The sequence below is a fragment of the Myxine glutinosa genome, chromosome 9 (genome assembly GCF_964187855.1).
Source record: "Myxine glutinosa chromosome 9, kmMyxGlut1.1, whole genome shotgun sequence".
In the NCBI taxonomy this organism is placed as follows: Eukaryota; Metazoa; Chordata; class Myxini; order Myxiniformes; family Myxinidae; genus Myxine; species Myxine glutinosa.
In genome coordinates, this window is record NC_136269.1 from 102575713 (window position 1) to 102597470 (window position 21758).

The 21758-nt window shown below is 42.7% G+C and overlaps 1 protein-coding gene across 1 annotated transcript in view; it reads left to right on the forward strand.

Annotated features, from left to right (window-relative positions):
• LOC137435166 (intermembrane lipid transfer protein VPS13C) overlaps positions 1–21758 on the forward strand; it is a 169416-nt gene that overhangs the window by 101568 nt on the left and 46090 nt on the right. The window contains exons 22-25 of the mRNA XM_078785116.1: positions 1308–1440; positions 1757–1874; positions 8307–8439; positions 18956–19058. Coding sequence (XP_078641242.1) covers positions 1308–1440; positions 1757–1874; positions 8307–8439; positions 18956–19058 — 487 coding nt within the window. The remainder of the gene's footprint in view (positions 1–1307; positions 1441–1756; positions 1875–8306; positions 8440–18955; positions 19059–21758) is intronic.

Consider the following 21758-nt stretch of genomic DNA (forward strand, 5'->3'; position numbering starts at 1 on the left):
TGCTCTCGGATTCTTTCACGTGCCTTTTGGCAAACTCCATGCGTGCTGTCATGTGCCTTTTTCTCAGCAGTGGCTTCCGTTTGGGCACTCTCAGATAAAGCCTAATTTGTGAAGTGCTGCAGAGACTGTTGTTCTTCTGGCAGATTCTCCCTTCTCAACCAAGGAACTCTGTAGTTGTCAGGTGGTCATTGGGTTATTGGTCACTTTTCTGACCAAGATTCTTCTTGCCCAGTTACTCAGATTGGTCGGATGGCCAGCTATAGGAAGAATCTGGGTAGTTCCATATCATTTCCATTTCCTAATAATGGAGCTCGCTGTGCTCTTGGGATCTTTCAATACTCTAGAAATTGTTTTGTGCCTTTGCCCATATCTATGCCTCCTCACAATTCTATCTGAGTTCTACGGACATTTCCTTGGACTTCATGGTGGAGTTTATGCTCTGACATGCACTGTCAACTGTGGGTTTCTTTCTAAATCATGTCCAACCAATTGAATTGGTCACAGGTGTACTTCAATCAAGTTGAAGAGGCATCTCGAGGATGATCAAAGGAAATTGGATGCACCTGAGCTTAAATAGGAGTGTCATAGCAAAGTGGTTGAATACTTGTTGACCGAAGACATTTCAGCTTTTCATTTTTAGTTATTTTGTAAAAATTTGAAAATAAAAACATTTGCTGTAAACATAAACATTTTTGTAAAACAATACACAACAAATTGTGAAAAAGTCAAGGGGTCTGAATACTTTGTGAAGGCACTGCATATTTAAACTAAAGTCCCAGCACTTGTTTATTCAATGGCCATTTGGTCAAGTGGTTAAACACTACTTTCTTCAACTGGTATGGGTTTTTTATCCCCATGGGTGTTCCAATCCACAATCATGGAAATAGGTAGCCTTGGGAGATTGATCAAGGATTTGGTAGAGTGTGCTAGATCAGTAAGGAGGCAGTAGAAGACAGAGAAGGCCTCTGACCTCTCTGCGATGCTGGAATAACAGGCCCAGAGGTTCTGTTTCATCTGTTAAGATGCCAATGATTTGCGCCGGCTTTAGTCCCTACAGCATACACAGTTGGATACTGACCAAAACCCCATAAATGGGATGCAAAATTGGTAGCTTATTTTTTTGATTCTTTCATCCATTTCTATATTTTAGCTAACCCCTGCTCTAGCAGGGAAAAGGGCTTTAAAATGCCTGTTGTTGTTGTTGTTGTTGTTGTTGTTTGTCATCCATTTCTATATTTCTCCTTTTTGTTTATTTTATATCTTGTGAATGTGTGCTCAAGCAGTTGGTGTCCATTGTACTCCTATAGATGAGCAGTGCGGACCGAGGTGCTTTGCTCACTCCTGGGTCACCATCCCTTTCTCCAGAAGAGCTCATGGAACACGTATATGAGCGCTTTCACTTGCACCTCAGCCATTTGCAGCTACTCTATTGCAATGCAGGTGCTTGCTGGAGACTTTGAGTTGCTAAAGACAATTTCCCTTTTGACCCTTGAAGTTTAAGTGCTGACTTTTTTTACTTTTACCAAATAGGGCAACTAGATATGCATGTTTCAAGTTGTGTTGCAATGTTTTTGCCCTGCTGTACAACATGTCAAAGAAATATCAAGCCAATAGATTAATCGGATATGAAAGGGAATATAGAAATTGGGAAAGTGAGAATGTGGAGGTGAATTGGAAGTGCATGATGGTATAAAAGAGACACTATCCAAAGCTTACTTACCTTTTGAGCACATTTTCTACCTTGCATGTTTTTCAGAGGTTGACTGGAAAAGTTGCCGGACATTGCCTACATCGCCATACCATGTGCTAGAACCATTGGCACTTCATTTTGGCCTTGCTCGGTGCCTCACTTCGCTGGACCCGCTTTTGCCTAAGTAAATCTCCCTAAATTTCTGTATAAAATTGGGTGTTGTGTGACTCTCCCCTTGATCCGTTGATGATTTTGGCATTCAACTTGCAGAAGAGCACAGGAAATTTCTGTGGAAATGTTTTTCTTTTATTTGCAAAAACAACACGATAAATGTACTACCATGCTTTTTCATTTAGGTCATTGTATTTCACTGTCAAATGCTGCCTCTTCTTCCTCTTTTTACTTTATATGCTGGTTATGCTGCTTTTTATTTCCTTCCTTTCACTTTTCTCTTTTCATGTTCATCATTTCCTTTTCTCTCCTTCATTAGTTGGTGTTGGTGTTGGAGGAGCTGCTTGGTGTTGGTGTTGGGCGAGCGGCTAGGGTACCGGCTTAGGATCCTAGGATCCTGGGTTCGAATCCCGGTCAATCGCTGAATTAACGCCAGGGGGGTTGACTCAGCCTGTCATCCTTCCGAGGTCGGCAAATTGAGTACCAGTTCACTGGTAATTCCCTGGTTGTCGTTAAAAGGCGGCAAAAAGGGTTGGCGTCAGGAAGGGCATCCGGCCGTAAAACATTGCTTCAAAAAGGGGACCAAAAAACAACAACTACCACGGTCCCCGAAAAGGCCAACCCCCGCTTTGCGGGGAAAAATGGCCTCTAAACGGTGGTTATTAGTACCAAGACGTGAGAACACAAAGACAAATCTGAGAACCTACAATCTTGCCGTAACTCCCTTTAGTCAGGTTCACAATGTTTTTTTCGTTCAAAATTTTTGGAGATTAGCAAAACTATACATTTTTGGAATATTCAGAGCATGAGGAATCCAAAAATTAATGTTGGCATTTGCGTACACACCTTTGCAAAAATGACACTCAGGACAGTGATGAAGATCTGTAAAAGCATTATCCTGAACGATATAGACCTAGTAGATCCTGTGTATAGGACTTATAGTTCAATCTGATACTAACAAGGCTGCTTTCTTGCTTTATAAACCCATACCTATAACTTCAAAGGACTTGCAATATCATGTATTATGTAATACAATTACAGTGCATTCAGAAAGTATTCAGACCCCTTCACTTTTTTCACATTTTGTTATGTTGCAGCCTTATGCTGAAATCGTTTAAATTCATTTTTTCCCTCATCAATCTACACTCAATACCCCATAATGACAAAGAGAAAACAGGATTTTAGAAAGTTTTGCAAATTTATTAAAAAGAAAAAACTGAAATATCACATTTACATAAGTATTAATGCCCTTTGCTATGACACTTGAAATTTAGCTAAGGTGCCTCCCATTTCTCTTGATCATCTTTGAGATGTTTCTACACCTTGATTGGAGTCCACCTGTAGTAAATTCAATTGATTGGACATGATTTGGAAAGGCACACACCTGTCTATATAAGGTCTCAAAGCTGACAATGCATATCAGAGCAAAACCCAAGCCATGAGGTGGAAGGAACTGCCTGCAGAGCTCAGAGACAGGATTATGTCGAGGCACAGATCTGGGGAAGCCTACAAAAAAAATTCTGCTGCATTGAAGGTTCCCAAGAGCACAGTGGCCTCCATAATTCTTAAATGGAAGAAGTTTGGAACAACCAGGACTCTTCCTCGAGCTGGCCGCCCGGCCAAACTGAGCAATCGGGGGAGAAGGGCCTTGGTAATAGAGGTGACCAAGAACCCGATGGTCACTCTTGCTGAGCTGCAGAGATTCTGTGTGGAGATGGGAGAAACTTCCAGAAGGACAACCATCACTGCAACACTCCACCAATCTGGGCTTTATGGCAGAGTGGCCAGACAGAAGCCTCCCCTCAGTGAAAGGCACATGAAAGCCCGTTTGGAGTTTGCTAAAAAAGCACCTAAAGGACTCTCAGACTGTGAGAAACAAGATTCTGTGGGCTTTCATGTGTCTTTCACTGAGGGGAGGCTTCTGTCTGGCCACTCTGCCATAAAGCCCAGATTCTTGGAGTGTTGCAGTGATGGTTGTCCTTCTGGAGGTTTCTCCCATCTCCACACAGGATCTCTGAAGCTCAGCCAGTGACTATCGGGTTCTTGGTCACCTCTCTTACCAATGCCCTTCTCCCCTGATTGCTCAGTTTGGCCGGGCGGCCAGCTCTAGGAAGAGTCCTGGTTGTTCCAAACTTCTTCCATTAAGAATTATGGAGGCCACTGTGCTCTTGGGAACCTTCAATGCAGCAGAGTTTTTTTGTAGGCTTCCCCAGATCTATGCCTCGACACAATCCTGTCTCTGAGCTCTGCAGGTAGTTCCTTCGACCTCATGGCTTGGGTTTTGCTCTGATATGCATTGTCAGCTTTGAGACCTTATATAGATAGGTGTGTGCCTTTCCAAATCATGTCCAATCAATTGAATTTACCACAGGTGGACTCCAATCAAGGTGTAGAAACATCTCAAAGATGATCAAGAGAAATGGGAGGCACCTGAGCTAAATTTCAGGTGTCATAGCAATGGGTATGAATACTTATGTAAATGTGATATTTCAGTTTTTGCTTTTTAATCAATTTGTAAAACTTTCTAAAATCCTGTTTTCTCTCTGTCATTATGGGGTATTGAGTGTAGATTGATGAGAGAAAAAATGAATTTAAACGATTTCAGCATAAGGCTGCAACATAACAAAATGTGAAAAAAGTGAAGGGGTCTGAATACTTTCTGAATGCACTGTATATCACAAATATAAAGAAAATGGTTTTCAATTAGCTTTGTTTGTTGCTTTTCTCTAATCCTGAGCACTATTTTGAGGCCTTTATTGGATTCCTTAACCCAGAAAACATAGGATTGGCATATTTAATTAAGTTTCTAGGTTGATTAGAAGCCGAGATAGCCCAAAATATGTATTTTATGACGGCCATTTTGAAATCCAAATTGGCGGCCATGCAGGTGTCTGTGCAAATGCCAACAGTGATTTTGGGATTCTCCATGCTCTGATGATTCCAAAAATGTACAGGTTTGCTAATCTAAAATTTTTAACGAAATTATATTTGTTAACATAGTAAACCTGACTACTTGTTAGACTCTGAAAATATGGACTTTCTGCCCACCTCTGCTCTTTTGTTCGCATGTTTTCCCATTTCTGGAATGGTCTTCCATAGATGGTTCAATTGCACTCTTCCCTCCAGCGAATCAAGCAGTGCACAACCATCTAATGCCATTCTGCATCTCTACCCACAATCTTCCTGCCTCGCTAACTTTACTTAACACAACCCGCTTACTTGCAGTTTAGTGCGTTTCCTCCCCTCTTCTCTCTCCTCTTTTTCATGTTCTTTCTTTGTCCTGCTTGCTTTGTCTGACTGTGGACTCTACTGCCATGCTCTCAAATGGTGAGCTTGACCCTCCTCTATCTGTGCTCTTCATGCGTTCCCTTTTTTTGCCCTCTTTCACCTCGCTCTTCCACGAGCTTTGATTTTTTTTTTTTTTTTTTTATAACAAGGTCCTAAAATGCTATTACCATAAGGTTTCCGGATGATGGCTGAAACTTTATTTTTGGTGGTGAGAATCAGGAATGTCTCCACTCCATGTTGACTATCTTCCAAACTTATTGTATCGCTCACATAACTGTTTCAAAACAGCAATATGTGAAATGATAATGATTATGATTTGTGTGAAATGATGGACCCATATCTCATGAGGTAGCATTACACAAGCTCTTTTGCAATGGCCATTAGTTGCCTTTTGAGCAAACACGAGGTGCATTGGTACTGACTTTGTACTTTAATTTTGTTTAATTCCAGTTGAATGATTGTTTCATAGTTCCAAAACTGACATCCAATTAATCTGCAACTTCACATATAGTAATTGTGCTCTTCAGCATTTTAAATGTTTATAGCTTGAGTGACAACAGTTGGTTCAATGTGAGAATTTATTTTTTTTTTTTTTTTTTTTTGTATACATAATCGAGGCTCGTGAAAGAGCTAACATTTATCACACAAACAAATCAAACAGATAAACAAACAAAGTATATAAAAAGGGGAGCGGTAGACAAGATGGGGAGAGAAGGGGAAGCCAATAAACACAACATTTGAGAGCAGGAACATCGGGAATGTGTGCGAGGGAGAGGGCTTGGGGGGAGGCGGCGTGGGAAGGGGGCGGGGGGGGGGGGGGGAGAAGTATAAACACAAGGACACCAAGGACTTCCAGGAAAGAAGTTGGTATTTCAAAAAAGGGGATTTGGGGTGAAATTAGCGGGGGTAGAAAAGATCAAGGTTTTGGATGGGGGAAGATAAGAGATGGTAGTGAACAGCTGTTTTAAAGACCTGGAGGGAGGAGTGGGATTGAAGAGAGTGAGGGAGTTTGTTCCAGAGGCGGGAGAAAAGAGGAATGAAGGAGTGAAGGTGAGCAAGGGAGTCTTGATTTTGGCAGTTTAACCATAAGAGGGTTGCAGGCAGATCTTGTGCGACCTGAAGGAATATTGGGGGGACAGAGCACAGAGAGAGCTGGGGGAGCAAGGCCGGAGAGGAGTCGGTAGAAGTCGGTAGAGTCGGTATAATAATCACTGCACCATTTAAATACACAACTATGTGAAGAAGTGCATCGCCAAATTGTGCAGACAGTCTCCTGTCTCCTGTTTTCTTCTTCTTCTTCTTTTTCTTCTTCTTCAGTGTGCTCAGTCCAAACTAGATGATATTGATCCTCAGATTCCATTCCTCTCCATCAAACGTTACTTTCGGTAACTTAAGCTGGTTTAATATTCGCCTTCACAGCAAACTTAATGATACACCTCTATTCCATGGCATGCATAATCAAGCATGTTGGCTGTCCCCTTTGTTTTGCCCAGAATAGTTTTACCAGCATTGATGTAACTTCCTGTATAATTTCAACAAAACACGTAGTGGGTCGAAAAGGAATTTTGCAAAATTGCACAAGGTAGATAATATTCTTACGAGTGATGTGAATTGAACCAGGGTCCTAAACATCACTAATGTTACAGGGTGAACCAGCAACCCCAGCGACCCTAGGTCCTATTTCCAGCCCACTGGGCCGAGGCTCGCAAGATGACCGAACAGTCTGGGAAGCTTGAACGTAAGGGTGAGTGTAATGAATAGAGTTCGAGACTACTGTGCTGGCAACTGGTGGGTTTGGGAGGCAGGGTGGAGAGGGATGGGAGTGGGGAGAGGTGGTGGCTTGGGACTCCATCTGAAAAATGTCACGAAGTCAAACACATTGAAATGCAATCAATTTACTTACATCAAAGGACAGGGAACACAGAAGGCAAAACGATACAAGAAGCAAATCATGTAGTTATGATGACCGACTTAATTAATTAATTTAAAACGGCAGACTCGATTAATTAAGTACAACACCAGACACACAACCAACCGCTACAAAAGACCGACACAACATCACACACATGCACCGTCTATCTAACCCGGGGTAAGTAAAGGAATGCAAAGCAAAAAAACGTTTGCAGGGAATTCAAATAAAATGAAAGCTAAGGAAGGGAATTGAGATCGGGCTTGTTTGAATGGCAGTTTCATTCATGCCCGTCTGAGCGGCACTAAGTGGAACAAAGAGTGAACGGACCAGCCATCACACTCTGCAATTCCTTTCTCCCTTGATCCTTTACCTTTCCTACACCTCATGCAACACATCAAATCCTTAATTTAGTTCATAGAGGTCGAGTCCTTCATAAAACACATGCTGAGGCCATTCACACCATGAAGCACGTATCGTTTCCAGAGATACTCAAAGAATCTTCTTCTTTTCTCTTTCTCTCTCTTGTGTTTATACGATCCCGAGCACCGAGCTCACACGGGAATGGTCGGTGGAAACCTCTTCAGGAACACGACCGAGAATAGACTCCCTGCCCAATGATGCCAAGTGTGAATGAGCCGTAAATGTCCAATGGAACTCTGGTTCTTCTTCTGGACCGTGTGTCTCTGCCTGGCAGTCTGTGAGCGCCGTGAATGGAACTTGGGTTTGTCTTATTCCTCTGTTACCTCTCTCCCTCTTTTAGCCGGAAACAAAACAAAAGGGTTGAATCCTTCCCACAGCTGTGGTTGTGCACTATCGGTGAAAATGCCACGAGGAATTAAGGGAGTGGTAGAGGCAAAAGGAAAAATATATACAAAAAGGTCCTATTTCTGATCCCACAGCTGACCTGGCATTTCTTACATAATACACCTTTAAAAAAACGAATAGTCATGTGTGCTTTGTAAACGATTGACACTTCTCCGCACTCCCACAACTGTAAAACTATATTTGCAGAAAATTTCAGCATTGAACCATTATTTTGACATGGTTTGCAATAAAATAAAAAAATGCACACCAACCTTGAACAACCCTCGTCGTACATCGTTTTCGAACTTGAGCACCTCTCATCATGAAGAGGGCAACCTAACTGGTTTTCCTGTAAAGAGTTTTTTAGTTTTGCTTGCTTTGCCAATATGATTATGCTGCTGTTTGTCAAGTGCCATTTAACACTCAATACCCTGTGTATAGGTTCACTATATTGGGAGAACTTCCTCTTCTGAAGGTGCGCGTGATGGACACTGTGCTAAAATCCATGTACGATCTCATGGCCAGCATCCCACTTCCATCACTGACTGACTCTTCTGCAGGGGATAAAACAGCGGTAATTAAGAATCTGTAGTTGTAAAATGTGTACACTCGTAATAATACCCCTTATCCCCATAATGCTGTTGTGGCATATTTGCCTTTTGCATTGTCTCGTTTTGCAACCCAAGTGGAATACTATCCAATGATAAACTGTCATCGTATTGCTCCGCAGGCCGGTGGGTGTTTTATCACAGATACATGCTTTAAGTCTATGTACAGTCTGTATACTAGCATGTGCTTGTGGGAGTTTAAGAAACGAAGGGTGCTTTTGAAATGTGCTGGGATTTGGGCAAAATCTATAACAGTGTGTCAGTGTGTCTCCTCCATAACCCCAAAACCATGACACCTAGTGGCACAAAACTTTGCATGCATACTAAAAGGATCTCCAAGGGTGTGCATGAGTGACACAACTGGGTATTTGGGTAAATTTAAACACCCTTTTGAAGTGAATATAGAGGGTGCTCATCACAAATAAACAGAAACGGACTTGCCAAGATGGTTGCACACCATCTTGGTCAGACTGCTGTCTCCTCACAGGGGTCTTCAGCCACCATTTTGGTTTGGCCTGCTAAATAATGCCTTGACTTGGAACAACCCGCAACTGTTTCTGTACGATAAAGTGCCAAAATAATTTTTTTCACTTTCTTCAATCATCATCGAATGCCTGATCTTCATGCCGACACATCGCTATATGCATCGCTTTTGTAGGTGCTATAGTTTTCAAATTAGGAGTTATGCAATTTTTTCCCCCTAGTCCTCTGATCTCCCAAGGTTAATCATGGCGAAACTTCATAGGATCACTCTTCTTTTTTTCTCTTCTTTTTTTTAACCATTATGCACCTTACTAGCGGTTTTAAAGTATTTTTCTCGCAATTCACAACTATAAACACACGAGCCACCATCTGTCGCCATCTCTGAGGAAAGATCCATATATACAATACTTTCTAATAGTAATAAGGCCAATTTTTTTTTGCAGAATTCAATAGATTCAAATTTTTTCGTTTTTCTTGGATATCTATGTAGTTGGTGAGATGGTGAGATACACCTTGCGGAAATTTGAAAACAAGCAATCTTGATCCATGTGTGTGTGTGTGTGTGTATATATATATATATATATATATATATATATATATATATATATATATATATATTGGTGCACGTTTGTAGTGTGTTCAAAAAGTATCCGACCTTTATTTTTCGTGCGTAAAAAAAAAAGAAGCTAGGGAGGCGTTGATTGGTGCACGTATGTAGGCGATCCTAATGCGCACGCGTGAATTTTTTCCCACCTGCAGAAGCTGTCATTCGACGGCAGACCGCCGATGAGTGAGGACATGTAAGCGAGCGCCGTCGGATTTTCGTTTTTGACAAAATGACGGAAAAACTTGGACAACGCTACTGCATCTAATTTTGTGTTTTTTGGCCTCGGGGATGTTGGATGCTTCCATTGTGATGACTGCAACTTGGTTTCTGGGTCGTACCCATAAACCCAGGACTCATCGCCAGTGATCACTGTGTTGAGGAAGCTGGGATCGCTGTTCACAATCTCCAGCATGTCCTGTGCGATCTCCAAACGGAGTTGCTTCTGCTCAATCGTTAGCAGCTTTGGTACGAACTTCGCTGAGATTCTCCTGAAGGCCAAATCCTCCTTCATAATGGAATGAACGGTGTTGAATCTTGCGGATAGTTTCCACTTGGGAATCGCCAAGCTTTACACAAAATTTAATGCAGTAGCGTTGTTCAAGTTTTCCGTCATTTTGTCAAAAACGAAAATCCGACGGCGCTCGCTTACATGTCCTCACTCATCGGCGGTCTGTCGTCGAATGACAGCTTCTGCAGGTGGGAAAAAATTCACGCGTGCGCATTAGGATCGCCTACATACGTGCACCAATCAACGCCTCCCTAGCTTCTTTTTTTTTACGCACGAAAAATAAAGGTCGGATACTTTTTGAACACAGTAATATATATATATATATATATATATATATATATATATATATATATATATATATATATATATATATATACATATATATATATATATATATATATATATATATATGTATGTATGTATGTATGTATGTATGTATATTCAGACCTTTTTACATTTTGTTATGTTGCAGCCTTATGCAGAAATCGTTTAAATTCATTTTTTCTCTCATCAATCTACACTCAATACCCCATAATGACAAAGAGAAAACAGGATTTTAGAAAGTTTTGCAAATTTATTAAAAAGAAAAAACTGAAATATCACATTGACATAAGTATTCATGCCCTTTGCTATGACACTTGAAATTTAGCTCAGGTGCCTCCCATTTCTCTTGATCATCTTTGAGATGTTTCCACACCTTGATTGGAGTCCACCTGTGGTAAATTCAATTGATTGGACATGATTTGGAAAGGCACACACCTGTCTATATAAGGTCTCACAGCTGACAATGCATATCAGAGCAAAAACCAAGCCATGAGGTCAAATGAACTGCCTGCAGAGCTCAGAGACAGGATTGTGTAGAAGCACAGATCTGGGGGAAGCCAACAAAAAAAATCTCTGCTGCATTGAAGGTTCCCAAGAGCACAATGGCCTCCATAATTCTTAAATGGAAGAAGTTTGGAACAACCAGGACTCTTCCTAGAGCTGGCCGCCCGGCCAAACTGAGCAATCGGGGGAGAAGGGCCTTGGTAAGAGAGGTGACCAAGAACCCGATGGTCACACTGGCTGAGCTCCAGAGATCCGGTGTGGAGATGGGAGAAACCTCCAGAAGGACAACCATCACTGCAACACTCCACCGATCTGGGCTTTATTGCAGAGTGGCCATACGGAAGCCTCTTCTCAGTGAAAGACACATGAAAGCCGGCTTGGAGTTTGCAAAAAAGCACCTAAAGGACTCTCAGACTGTGAGAAACAAGATTCTGTGTTCTGATGAAATCAAGATTGAACTGTTTGGCTTCCGTCTGGCCACTCTGCCATAAAGCCAGATCGGTGGAGTGTTGCAGTGATGGTTGTCCTGCTGGAAGTTTCTTCCATCTCCACACAGGATCTCTGGAGCTCAGTCAGAGTGTTGGTTGTCCTGCTGGAAGTTCCTTCCATCTCCACACAGGATCTCTGGAGCTCAGTCAGAGTGACCATCGGGTTTTTGGTCACCTCTCTTACCAAGGCCCTTCTCTCCCGATTGCTCAGTTTCGCCGGGCGGCCAGCTCTGGAAAGAGTCCTGGTTGTTCCAAACTTCTTCCATTTAAGAATTATGGAGGCCACTGTGCTCTTGGGAACCTTCAATGCAGCAGAACTTTTTTTGTAGGCTTCCCCAGATAGGTGGACTATTCAAACATTTTATTGTAGAAAAATTACAAAAAGTAGCAAGTTCAGTGATACATTGATGGAAAGCATACACCATGCCATTTTCAAATCGCCCATTTATACTGCTTGTAATTGACATTTTCAATGTGTGATCCACATCTGTTCAAACAGGCTTTAATCATGACTGAAATTCTCCATAACTTGTCTGCAAGTGGCTGGGGTGGTAGTAGTCTGACGGTAGTCCTCCACCTCCTGCTTCAGGACAGCCAGGGTTCGAGGTTTGTTGGCGTAAACTTGACCTTTGGCAGCACCCTAAAATAAAAAATCCAATGGATTCAAATCCAGGCTGTGGGGCACCCACTCATGCGCTGTGCTCAGGCTGATGATGGTGGGGGTAGGGGGTGATGACACGATTTCCAAACAGCTGGTGGAGCAAGTCGATGGTGTCATATGCTTGCGGTGGGGCACCGTACTGCATGAACCATGCAGGTCTGAGTTGATTTGGAGACAGTATTTTAGCGAGATCAGCGTGTAATTGGCGTAAGAACTCACGGTACCACTCGCTGTTGGTTGTCACCATCTTACCATTGGCGTCCTCGAACCAATACGGTCCCAGCATACTCCATCTGGCATTCAATACACAGAAGCAAGGGGATTTGGGGCCCTTGAGAGACATCTCAGCCACCTCCTTAGGAGGCTCAACACTCCAGAAGATGTTGCTCTGATTGTTGATAGCCCCATTCAAATGGAAGTGTGCTTCATCCCTGAACCACAAGGAGTTGATTCAATTTGGTTACCTTTCCATTCGGTCACTGAACCAAACACACATTGTTACTCGTCTTGCCATGTCATGCAGAGTTCGTTTATGCCTTACAGATATCATGTTGGAATAGAACTTGAGTTCAGAAGTGAGAATGCGCCACTCGGATGAGGCTGAGATTTCCTATTCTCCGGAATACCGACGGTGGGATTTCCTTGGACTTCCGATAGCAGAATCTCTGACAAGATCAATGGTCCCTTTGGTCTTTGGTAACACTTGGCTGACGGCCAATGTTGCCTTTATTTTGATTTTTCATGCTTTCATGGGCTTGGAAGTGTTCCACAAACCACTGAAGGCTCCCATTGGAAGGTCCATTATGGGTATGAACATTGTAATACTGACAGTAGTATCGTCGGCGCACCTGCATGTAGGATTTTGTCTCGAACCACAATGTCACGTTTTTCACTTTTTGATCCACTCGGAAGGAACACCATATTTGACGGAGGATCGATCCTACTGTCTACTTGTTAGAAATGGCATACCACCCCCATCATAACCTGCAAGAGAGAAGGGTATGCCCTTAGAACAACAAACAACAACAACATGCATTTTAAGGCCATTTTCCCTGCTAGAGCGGGGGTTAGCCTTGCGGTCCCCATGACAATCTTCTCCATTTTGCCATATTTTCTGCATCTCTCCTTGTTAACCCCCTTGCCCGCATTTCTTCTTCCACCATCTTTAGCCAAGTCTTTCTCGGTCTTCCCCGTCCTCTACTTCCTTCGACATTCATTTCCATCACTCTTCTCAACCAGTCACTTTCATCCTTCCTCAATACATGACCAAACCATCTCAACCTGTTCCTCTTCACAGCATCAATCACAGGCTCTATTCCCATCATCTTTCGCAATTCATCATTTGTCTTCCTCTCTCTCATCAATACTCCGCACATCCACCGAACCATTCACAATTCCACCCTTTCCAGCCTTCGCTGTTGCTCTATGTTCAATACCCATGTCTCGCTCCCATAAATCATAACACTTCTCACACATGCAGCATAACCTTTCCCTTCAGCTTCAACGACACTCCCCTCCTCATCAGCACGCCACTCAGTTCCCGAAACTTCGTCCATGCACATCTCACTCGAGCAACCGTTGCCGAGTCTGATCCACCTTCTCCATTCAGCATGTCTCCGAGGTAGCAAAATGTTTTCACACCTTCCAGCTTCACGCCGTCTCCAAGATCCAACTCAACATTTCCTCCATCTGCAGCTCCCTCTGTGCACACCTTACATTTGAATGTAGCTGCCACACTGGTTAATGACTAATGACCCTCTCAGATCACTACATTTTTGATGAACCCACTCAGCGCACATTGTACATTGAATGGAGTTCACTGCGGCACCCTTCCTACACACAGCACATGGCCACTTCCCAGTTCTTTCCACCTCACCACATGCTTTACCCCTTGCCATCACCTTCGTCTTTCCGATATTCACCTTCACACCTTTTGTCTCTATACATTCCTTCCACTTGTTCATCTTTTCCTTCAGTCCATCCATATAGTCAGGTTCACAATGTTTTTTCGTTCAAAATTTTGGTAGATTAGCAAAACTATACATTTTTGGAATATTCAGAGCATGAGGAATCCAAAAATTAATGTTTACATTTGCGTAGACACCTTTGCGAAAATGACACTCAGGACAGTGATGAAGATCTGTAAAAGCATATTCCTGAACGGTATAGACCTCGTAGATCCTGTGTATAGGACTTATAGTTCAATCTGCTACTACCTATAACTTCCTATAACAACCTATAACTTCAAAGGACTTGCAATATCATGTATTATGTAATACAGTTATATCACAAATATAAAGACAATGGTTTTCAATTACCTTTGTTTGTTGCTTTTCTATAATCCTGACCACTATTTTGAGGCCTTTATTGGATTCCTTGACCCAGAAAACATAGGATTAGCATATTTAATTAAGTCTCTAGGTTGACTAGAAGCCGAGATCGCGCAAAATATGTATTTTATGGCAGCCATTTTCAATATCCAAAATGGCGGCCATGCAGGTGTCTGTGCAAATTCCAACATTGATTTTCAGATTCTCCATGCTCTGAAGATTCCAAAAATGTACAGGTTTGCTAATCCCAAAATTTTGAAAGAAATTATATTTGTTAACATAGTAAACCTGACTATCTTCATCACTGTCCTGAGTGTCATTTTCGCAAAGGTGTCTACGCAAATGTCAACATTAATTTTTGGATTCCTCATGCTGTGAATATTCCAAAAATGTATAGTTTTGCTAATCTACCAAAATTTTGAACGAAATTATATTTGTTAACATAGTGAACCTGACTAATACTTTCCGCAATCAACACCAGATCATCTGCACACAACAACTCCCATGGTAAACCCTCCTTTACGTTCTGAGCCAGCACCTCCATCACAGCTACAAATAGTAGTGGACTTAGTACTGACCCCTGATGCACTCCCACCTTAACCTCAAACTCACCACTGTTCCCGTCCTTCATCTTTACAGCTGTGCGCGCTCTTTTGTACATTGCCATCACTACTCTGATCCACCATTCCTCCACTCCTAACTTCCTCAATGCCCATGTCAATACGTCGCGTGGAATCCGATCGAATGCTTTCTCCAGATCAACAAACCCAAGAAACAACTTCTTCCTCTTCTCCACGTACTTCTCCTGCAATTGCCTCACAATAAAGAGCACGTCTGTCGTTCCTCTTCCTGGCATAAATCCAAACTGCATTTCGTCGATTTTCACCTTCTTCCTTATCCTCCTCTCTTCCTTATCCTCTTTACCCTTTCCAATACCTTCATTCCATGCTCCAATAACTTTATCGCTCAGTACGAGCCACACTCCAGAGGGTCACCTTTCCCCTTGTATAGAGGGACGAGGGTACTCGGTTCCCAATCCACTGGAATGCGGCCTTATTTCACCACCAGATTACAGATCTCTGTCATTCTCTTCACACCCCAACTTCCTGCTGCCTTCAACATATCTCCCACTACTCCCATCGGCCCTCCCGCTTTTCTACTCTTCATTGCTTTTATCGCTTCCTCAACTTCCTTCTCAGTTATCTTCTCTGCCGGTCCTAAAACTGGGTTAATCTCTATGTTGCCATCCCATTCATTCTCTGTATTCAACAGCATTTCCATTTATCTTTTCCATCTTCCTTTAATTCCATCTGGGTCCACAACGATTTGTCCCACTTCATCCTTCAAGTAACTCACCCCCATCACATCACACCTATCTTTCGCTATCTGCTTTGCAATCCTGAATACAGCTCTCTGACCCTCTTCCGAATCCAAGCGTTCTCCGAACGTTTTCCTCCATGCCTCCTCCATGCCTCCTGCGCCTTTGCTACCTCTTTCTTTGCAGCCTTCTTGGCTGCCTTATAACTTTCATGCTCTGCCTTTTCTGCTCCCGTACCCTTCGCCTTCTGCCACTCCTTGAACCTCTTCCTCTTCTCGTCAATCCTCTTTCCAACTTCATCATCCCACCACAATGTTTCCGAGTGCCTCGGTGGTCCTTTTGTCCATCCACATACCTCACCAACGGCTCCCAACAGACTATCTTTCATTGACATCCAACCACTTTCAAGCTCAACCACATCATCCTCTACCCTACTCAGCCTCTCTTTTAATGCCTCCCTTACTGTCACCTCTTTCAACCTCCACACCTTCATTCTCGGTTGGTACTTCACCCGCCGAGCTCTCCTCGCACCTTTCACCCTTATGTCGCAGACAACCAAGTGGTGCTGTGAAACAGCCTCCTCCCACGGGATCACCTTTGTGTCCCGGAGGTGTCCCCTATCTCGCCTACGCACCATCAGGAAGTCAATGGTTGTCGTCGACCCACCTGACATGTATGTAACAAGCTTATTATCCTCTTTCTGGAACTGAGTATTACAAATCAACAAATCAGCTCCATCAGCAAACTCCAAAATCCTTTCACCTTCTCCATTTCTCGCACCATATCCGTAATCCCCGTGAACTCCCTCAAAACCGCCCATACTCCTTCCCACATGTCCATTTAGGTCTCCTCCTACCACAACAACTTCCTCATCTTTCACGTTTTCCATCAGCTTCTCTATCGCACACCAGAACTTGTCATTCTCTTCATCGCTCCGACCAACCTGCGGAGCATATCCCGAGATGACGTTCACCAAGAGCTTTCCAATCATTTTCACCATCATCAACCTATCACTCACTCTAGTCACACTCACCACACTGTCTACAAACTCCTCAGAAAACAGGACACCAACACCATTCACGCCCTCCGGGCACCCTCGCCACACAAACTTGTATTTCTGTCCCTGCCTACCCTTCACCATTCTCACACCACTTCCCTTCCAGCTCGTCTCTTGCACACAACATATGTCCACTCTACTTCTGACCAATACTTCCACCACTTCTCCTGATCTCCCTGTCATTGTCCCTACATTCCATGTCCCAAACCTCAGAAACCGATCTGCACTTCGGGCTGTACCCTGCCCATATGTAGTTGTAATTGTCATGGTTCTCTTTTTGAGGCAATGTTTTTATGGCCGGATGCCCTTCCTGACGCCAACCCTCTAAGTCCCCTCCTACGACACGCAGGGATACGGTGTACCTATTCTAAACCAGGGTACACACCGGGAAACGTTTAAAACATTGAAATTCTGGGTGGGTGGGGGGTGGGGGGGGGGCATGTGTATGTATCACCTTTTCTGGGGGGGGGGGTATGCCCTTAGAAGCGACAGAATATTAGTCTGCTCAAATAATCTACTTTTTTTGAAACTCCCTGTGTATGTATCAATTATTGTATCATGTATATTTGTGTGTATGTCTATATGTATATGTATGTTCTGGCTTTTTGATGAAAAAAGAAAAACATTCAATACTGTCTACCCAAAAGCATTTCAATAATATGTTCAATCTTGTTGACATTTCTGTTCAGTATTTTGCAGCTTGAGAAATAAAATGTTTGTCTCTAAATATGTGTTAAAATATGGTAGTCCAATAGATGTATGTTAGATCCCGGGCAAGGCCGGGTAGCTTTGTGGGTCCGGAGGTGGGTAGTCCGGAGGTGGGTAGAGGTGAGGGGGGGTGGGTGGCGTGGTAGGAGGTGCATGGGAAGAGGTGGGAGGGGGGAGGGGAAAGGGTGGGAGTAAGGATCCTGTCTTTGCTGGTTTTAAATTAAAGCATCCAGCATGGCATAAGCCTCGAGTCTCCAGCATCTAATCTCAGAGAGAGGGATATAAATTGGAATTTCATTGTGCACATCGACCGCATTAATTGTCCACTGTCGCACAGCGGAGCGAAAGGGGGACTATGGTTTTCCCCTCCGTCCGTGTGTCCGTGTGTCCGTGTGTGCGGGCGTGCGTGTTTGCGGGCGTGCGTGCGTAAGTGAAGGACCGCATTCGTATTTGGTGTGTGGGTGCAACCCACGTCAAAATCCAAGATGGCCGCCGCCATGTGTCTGATGCCATGTATGTCTGAACCTTGTGAGATGAATATCTTGAAAAATAAGCGAAGTACCAACTTCTAATCTGGTGTGTGGGTGTATCTAGGCATAAGGAAGAATGCTATTGAAAATTGGGTCGCCACGTCAAAATACAAGATGGCCGCCACCATATATATGTCTGAACCTTGTGAGCGAAATATCTCGAAAAATAAGCGAAGTACCAACTTCTAATCTGGTGTGTGGGTGTATTTAGGCACAAGGAAGAACGCTGTTTAAAATTGGGTCGCCACGTCAAAATCCAAGATGGCCGCCGCCATGTATGTCTGAACCTTGTGAGATGAATATCTTGAAAAATAAGCGAAGTACCAACTTCTAATTTGGTGTGTGGGTGTATCTCGGCATAAGGAAGAAAGCTATTGAAAATTGGGTCGCCACGTCAAAATCCAAGATGGCCACCACCATATATATGTCTGAACCTTGTGAGCGAAATATCTTGAAAAATAAGCGAAGTACCAACTTCTAATCTGGTGTGTGGGTGTATTTAGGCACAAGCAAGAATGCTGTTTAAAATTGGGTCGCCACGTCAAAATCCAAGATGTCCGCTGCCATGTATGTCTGAACCTTGTGAGATGAATATCTTGAAAAATAAGCGAAGTACCAACTTCTAATCTGGTGTGTGGGTGTGTCTAGGCATAAGGAAGAACGCTATTGAAAATTGGGTCGCCACGTCAAAATCCAAGATGGCCGCCTCCTTGTATGCCTGAACCTTGTGAGCGAAATATCATATCATAACATGTTTTCTGCGTCTTCCACTTTGTCAACTCACATCACTTCACCGACGGGGGACCTAGGCGTAACGCTTGTTTATTGTGTTGAGAGTGATTTGGCAGCACATTTGTGTAATTATATACTTTTGCAAGAGATAAAATGAAAAACAAAAATTGATTTGGTGATTTAAACTCGGAAAATAGTTCTATAAATCCGAGTGAACGACCTTATGTTTCAGCCTCAAGAACATGGCAACGTTGTTCCAGGAGTGACTTTCATTCCAGCCCAGAACAACTTGCAGGCTTTTACAGCCGCTTTTGCTGCTTCTCCTATTGAGTCTGGTGAGCTGGTGTTGGGAATTAGAGGTCCCATCTAAGATTGCATTAATACACTCTTATTTATTTATTTACTTATTTATTTATTTATTAGTTGAGGATCGTGGAAGAGCAAGGTATTCTGACAGTGATTGAAGTCCCTTACAGACAAATCCATTGTGTATTGCTGAGGCTTATGTCTTGGAATTGATTTTAAACCACTGCCAGCATAAACTTTATATGATGTTTTTAAGAAAACACTTCAACATGAGATGACAATTTATCTGATAATACTCGTGTCACATCTATATCTCATTACCTCTGCCACCGAAGGTAGACGGGGATTATTTTTTCACTCCTGTCTTTCTTTGTCTGTCCGGTTGTTTTTTTAAAGTGATTCTTCACCATTGAGTGATGGGGCTAAAATGATATATAACTCGATATCTCAAAAAGGAATTCAGACGAAACTTGGTGGACAATTTTGGCTTGTGGTAAGGATGAATTGATAAGATTTTGGTGATTATCTGAATGTGGATACGAGAATTTTTAAATTTGTCAAGTGATTCTTCACTATTAAGAGATTTGGCCAAAAACGATATACTGTATAGCCATATATTTCAAAAAGTTGTGGCCAACTCATGACAAAGCTAGGTGGATGAGTTGGTTAGGTGACAAGAATAAGCAGATTCGATTTTGGTTCATGTCAGATCCAAATCCAGCCCATCAGCGGGATAGAAAAAGTAAGCTGTTCAACCTGGCAGAGGTATGTACCTGGCATTCTACCGACTGTCAACCGACTGTCAATTCAACCTGGCATTCTACCGACTGCCGATCTAGTTTAACCTATCAATCGTTGATTGACCCAAAATTGACAAGATTAATGCATTTTTATGAACAATTTTAAGACTTGTTGAGGGTTTATTTATTCACTTGTATGCAGAACTAGAACAGCAATCGGTAGAGTGCATACTTTGCCAGACTGAACAGTTTACGTTTTGTATCCCACTGATAGGCCGGATCCGTTTCTGATCCGAATCCCAAAAAAAATCTAAATTTTTATATTTTTCCCTTTTTTGGAACAATAATTTGATGAACGAAAAGCTTGGCCATGGTTTTTCTTGGCCATGGATTAATTTTTTTTTTTTTTCCATTAAAACCTTTATCACCATTCAAACAGTTGGAACCTTGCTAACTAAAAATGGATTTTTTGCTTTGCTTCAGGTGACATAGTGCTCAATCACACTGACACATTATTTATCTGTCTATTGGACAAATGTAGCGGTTTAGACTGTGCAGTCGAGTTCTGTGCTATTTGCTGGTGGGTTTTTACCGTGCATGCGATGCGCAAAGCGGAATAAGCAAAGAGTTTACTCTGTCTCAGTCTGCAGACGTCAGTCTATGAACGAGGAAAGACTTTATTTCAATTGAATTTTATATATTGAACATGAAATGGCACAGAAAGTTACAATTTAACACTACTTTGGCTCTGAATTTGGCAAATTGCATGGAATCTCGTCCTTTTCTGGCAGTCAAACAAAATTGGAAATTATTCCAAACAGGAAGCATTGTTTTTAGGGACATCATAAAGGACACAAACAACAGGCATGAATAACTAATTTAACGTGTTAAATGATGTGTAAAATACGGTGCAAAAACGATGGCAAACCTTCAGGAGAAAAAAGTTTTTCATTTCTTTTTTTCTACAGCATTTCACTTTTTTTTTAAATTTCGATTGCATTATATACTTGAACATTTTAGAACACAAATCTACTTGTTGGTACTTCTATAAATCCTCAGTTTAGCAGTAAAAAATTTTTTTTTTTTTTTGTATACAAGATCGAGGCTCGTGAAAGAGCTAACATTAATCACACAAAAAGTCAAACCGACACATAAACACAAAAAGTAAGTGGAGCGGTAGACAAGATAGGGAGAGGGGGAAGGACACAAACACAACATTTGAGAGCAGGGACATCGGGTGAAATGTGGGAGGGGGAGGGCTTGGGGGGAGGTGGGAGAGGTATAAAACATATGAACACTGCAAGGACTTCCAGGAAAGAAGTTGGAATTTCCAAAAAAAAAAAAAAAGAAAGAAGTATCTGGGGTGAATTAGCGGGGGTAGAAAACATCAAGGTTTTGGATGGGGGAAGATAAGAGATGGTGGTGAACAGCTGTTTTAAAGACCTGAAGGGAGGAGTGGGATTGAAGGGAGTGGGGGAGTTTGTTCCAGAGGCAGGAGAAAAGGGGAATGAAAGAGTGAAGGTGAGCAGAGAGCCTATATTTTGGCAGTTTAACCATAAGAGGGTTGCAGACAGATCTTGTGCGACCTGAAGGAATATTGGGGGGACAGAGCACAGAGAGAGCTGGGGGAGCAAGGCCGGAGAGGAGTCGGTAGTCGAAGACAGAAAGACCACCAACCTGCCTGTGGTGAGTGAGTGAAAGGCCCTCGGAGTTGACTTCATCGCAGGAGATTCCAATGATTCTGAAAGCTTTGGTTTCAACAGCGTGAAGCCGAGCTAGGTGTGAGGCAGGAGCACCAGCCCAGAGGGGGGAACAGTATTCCATTGAGCTGCGGATGAAAGCCTTGTATGTGGTGAGGAGCTCAGGTGTGCCAAGGAAGGACTTCGCATGACGGAGGATGCCCAGTCGGCGACTGGCTTTGGGGGCCAGCTTGGAAATGTGGTTTTCCCAAGAAAGATCATGGCAGACAGTGAGACCCAAAAGCTTGAG